The 4,832-nt window shown below is 30.1% G+C and overlaps 1 protein-coding gene across 1 annotated transcript; it reads right to left on the bottom strand.

Moving 5' to 3' along the window:
• Window positions 1-694: 694 nt before the first annotated feature.
• Window positions 695-1,301, bottom strand: LOC145016178 (non-specific lipid-transfer protein-like). The gene is made up of 2 exons (XM_078974573.1): window positions 961-1,301; window positions 695-752 (listed from the first exon to the last, which is right to left on the bottom strand). Exons 1-2 carry the CDS (start codon window positions 1,299-1,301, stop codon window positions 695-697), a joined length of 399 nt encoding a protein of 132 aa, XP_078830699.1.
• Window positions 1,302-4,832: the final 3,531 nt, after the last annotated feature.

The raw sequence follows: 4,832 nt of genomic DNA, 5'->3' as shown, positions 1-4,832 counted from the left end.
TAAGTATTTCAATTTCAAATATTTGATATTTTTCGGAGTTTTCTTGTAAATTCAAACTCATATATGTTCAAACCTTCATATTTTAATTTTTTTATATAAACTCGTATAGTATACAGGTCTTATAATATATTAATAATATAAATCTTTGAACATTCTAATTTTCAAAAAGATGATCACCAAAGTTATGTAATTTCTAAATGTCATTTTTACCACCAATTTCACAACTACTTACTTTAAGATTCCAAAGATTCGAAATTGTTTTTCAACACAACAAAAAAAACCCCTTAAAACGTAGTAATAAAAGAAAGCTAACTTTTAGTTTCACAATTTCGGAATGCTTCTTACAATTTCCAAATAGAAAAAAAAATGTTATTTCTCCTTAATTTTTGTCATGTTTTATTTATTGAGGGAGCAGTTTTTACACCTATATTAATCGAAAGCGAAGTAGAGGAAAAATCAAATGTTTTGTAGGATATTTAATTTGTCCATATCTATGCCATAAAAATGATTTAGATAATGACTAGCGAGGGAAGGGAAAAGATAATGAGGATAAGAATGATAGCGGTAGAAAAAGCCGGAAGTTCGAATTACTTTTTTGGAAAAAGCTTCGACTTTCGAACGAGAGTGATGAGTGAGAAAGTTTAAGATTTTGGAGCTAACCAAATTATATTTTTGGAAAAACCTATTTCACAAATCAAAAAGTATTTTGCAATCGACTGGTTTTGAACACAATGGTTATTTCCGCTTTTTGTCTAAAAGATTGTTAAAATTTTCAATATTATAATTACAAAAGATGGTCATATTTGTAATATCATCTCTATAAAATATGCTTAAATTCTTGAAGATCGATTAAAAATTGAACCGTAAATCAAGTAAAATACTGCACATGCTTAATTAAAAGGAAACAACAACACATGCAATTATTTTATTTCCAAAAGAGAGAATTTAAGCTGGACATACTTGGAGCAGTCGGTTTTAAGGCTGATCTTGTAAGGAATATTAACAGCACACTTTTTTGGAAGAACAAGAGCGTGCTCTGGTTTGATGCCGGGATTTGATTTATATGCTTCCTTCATACAAACGCAGGCGGTCTTCCGGTCAGGGGTTGATTTAGCTGCCGCATGCAGTCCCTTAACACCCTTACAACATGCCGCTGACACTGCGCCACCCTTCTTCAGGTAGTTTGCGCATGGGGTCAACTTGTTAACAACGTCATCACAAGTAATAGCCATTGTATAAGGCGCTGACACCACCATGAAAGCCACCACAACACATAAAACCTTCATCATCATTTCTGCCATTGTTAGAGTGTAACTTGTTTGTTTTCTTACAATATCTTGCTTTGGTGTAAGAAAGAGTTATGGATGATACCATATATTTATAGGGATATTGTCTATGTGCATGTGCATCTAGCAGTTAACATTAGTAAATATATTGTATAAGTTTATGATCAGTATAATTAAGAAAATACATCAAAAATGAATTTTTGGCTATTAATTCGTCCTTTACAATTAATTAATCACGTTTTTTTTTTACATAAAAACATTTTATTAAAAAAGTAGCAACATCGAAAAAAAATTAATTACTCAAATGATCTACATTTAGAACACTTTTAAAATGTTTGTGAGGTATAAGTACTTTTGGCTTCCATTATTATTGTTTCGACTTATTTGTGTTATCTGTTACGGTTGAAGAAAAAGTTCATATTATGTTTATTTATGTCCAATCAAATATAACACTAAACCCAAAATGGAGAAATTCAAAACAACTAAAACTATTGCAAAGTGGTTTCAAAGCGATCACAAGTTAATTTAAATGTTGCATGATGCCTAAACATGTGAATCTATCCTTATTAATAAAACAATAGTTTTAATAATATATATGACATCTTCTAAACCTTCCACGTTAGCATATGCCACCTATCATCTTATGAGATCTTTCCAACAAAATCGGTTTGCATTTGATAAGCCATTAAATTTAAAATTGATCATTGATACCGATTTCAAAATCTTTTTAAATTGGAAACTATACAATTATCTCTTCAATTCAGGAAAAATATATCGTTGACTAATTTAGAAATTGAAATCGATATAATATTAGCCAATAAATTAGGAACTGTTGTTATCTTCTCAAAAAATTAATACTGATATCCTATTTGATTCCTTTCTTTCTTTGAGATACCAGACTTCAAATTGCTATGTTTTCTACATCTTTGAGGTATCAGATTCAATACGGATTCTGCATATGTTGAATTGATTAATTCTCCATCAAGTAATGTCTTAATGTTTTAGTTAATCATTTATAGCATTATATATATATATATATATATATATATATATATATATATATATATATATATATATATATATATATATAAGTGTAATATGTGTTTTGATTAATCGTTTGTGCAAAAATATAAACTCTTCATCTTATAAATGTATTAAGAAGTTCACATCATGTATATAATCCGATTCATCCAATGTACTACTGCACTGAATCCAAAAAAGAATCAATCAAATCAGGCATGGTAGTAGTACTTTCAGATTTAAAGTTTTAAAAACAGGATTAATGAAAACTAGTATATACAACACGGTTTAAGGAAACACATTGCTACGAATTGATCAGTTGGAATGTAGATAGTTATTACATGAAACCAAGAACAATATAATTTGTGTACAATTGGTCTAATCATAAACTTCAAATTTGTGGCTCATGGCTACTGCTTAATGGTTTGAAAGTGAAAGTGAAGAAGAAATTATAATAAAAATTAGGCTAAATATTGAATGGGATCTGTTAAAACCATGTAACATCTCCGTTTTTATAATTTAACTCCTTGTAGCCTCCATTCCCTTAAACGTTTATTTGTGCCTAAATACAACATTTTACAACACCCTACTTTTTAGAAAAAAATATCATTTTATAGCATCCTACTAGAAAAAACATAGAACCATCAATAGAGATAGCATGTTACGTTTAAATAAGTTACTCTTAAGCTTATTATACAAGTTCAATCAATTTTTATGCAACTGCAACATTCTACTTTCATTTCCCTTATGAAAGATCTACCCATTACGCCAATTACAAAATTCTATTTATGTTAACAAGTAATTCAAATATGGGCTTGTAATGGTTATTGTTCAACACTATTAATAGCATTATATTTTTGAGTTACATGTGGGGTGTTTGTTTGTGATTGTTGTTTCTTTGGTTGTGATTGTTGTTTCTATATGAGTACGGGCAGATGGTCATTTTTTGTTAACTTTGAACTTTTGGTGTTTCAATATTAGTCATAATGATGAAGCATAAAAAGATGTTAATGAAATAATATTGGTCCTTTAGTTAATACATGTTAGTTTGTGAGTGAACACACATATTGGTCATTTATACAGTTTGTGTGTGTGTGTTTTTTTTTCCATATTTACAAAAATGGTCATGTTTTAATTATTTACCATAATAGTCTCTATTTTTTACAATTTTACACATTTGTTCCATGTTTGACATATTTACATTAAGGGTCCTTGATTTTACATTTTTATACATTTGGTCACTTTTTTTCATTTTTAAAAGAACAGTTTGTGTTTATTTTTAACAAATTTACTGAAGGGTTTTGAGTATTCTAACACTCCTATGGTGTACATGCAACCTTAGAAACCTTGGATCTATGTTTTACTAAGATACATGAAAATTTTCTTTTCCAAGGTTCTTAACCTAACTAGCATGGTATGGGGAACTTTAAAACAAAATAAGCTAGTAGAGTTCATACCTTTTAGTAGTGGTTGATTGCTTGGAGTTTGAGAGCCTAGAACCAATAATATGGATGCCTCAAATGGAAGTCACAAATCACCAAAAACCTTGGAAACTTGAGAGAATAGTAGATCACTTCTTGAAATCGGCCCACCCTTGTTCTCACACAAAACTAGTTATGTTTCAAGTGTCAAGGACTCCTTTATATAATGTGGTGGATTAGGGTTACATCCATGTAAACCCTAATACCCATGACCTTTCATTTCCATGAGATCCATGGGTTAAAGCTCCATGGACTTACCATGCAACCCTAGCCCATTCTAAATAAGCATTAGCCCACACTATAAAAATACAAGAGTCCATATTTAATTAGTTACACTTTTGATCACTTAATTAATTCTAAATTAATTTTAGATCAATACTAATTAAATAATATGATTTCTTATTAATGTATTAGAACTTATAATATATTAATAAATCTTAACTTATACTATTCTCAAAAGATTATCCATATAAATTGTTCGGGTGAAGTGCAACCCAAATGGACTATGTCGGGTCGGGTCAAGTACATCTCAAATATAGTTATGGACATAGACACCTTATCCAACAGTCTCCCACTTGGATAAGTCTAATAAATATAGTTGCGATTATGACTTCAGGAACCGACTAGCAATCGTAGTTCTTAAAACTCTGTTGAACTATGAAGCATCATTTTAGATAAGGGATCATCTAGTCCTCTGTTCTAGATATCAACCAGACAAATACATGGAACAATGTCTTATTTATTGTCCAGCAGTTAGTTTCCTGATTTCCTATTTGTTTAACATAGAACTTAATTGAACACATCAATTTACTTCTGATGGGGCCCGATACATGGGTAAACACAAAATCATCGAGGGGCCCAGATATCGCTTCTAATCTAAGAAGGAACAGATAAACTTCGACTCATATGCTTCTTCTACTACTTGTTGAATTATACACAAAGGCACGTTTTATAACATCGAGTTACCAATGCGTTTTCGTACAATCAATGTATAACCAACTCATAGGCAACAACTCATATCTCTAGGTTTGAAGACTTATATGAT

Source organism: Lactuca saligna, chromosome 9 (assembly GCF_052625555.1).
Source record: "Lactuca saligna cultivar CGN05327 chromosome 9, ASM5262555v1, whole genome shotgun sequence".
In the NCBI taxonomy this organism is placed as follows: Eukaryota; Viridiplantae; Streptophyta; class Magnoliopsida; order Asterales; family Asteraceae; genus Lactuca; species Lactuca saligna.
This window is presented reverse-complemented; position numbering and strand designations above follow the sequence as displayed.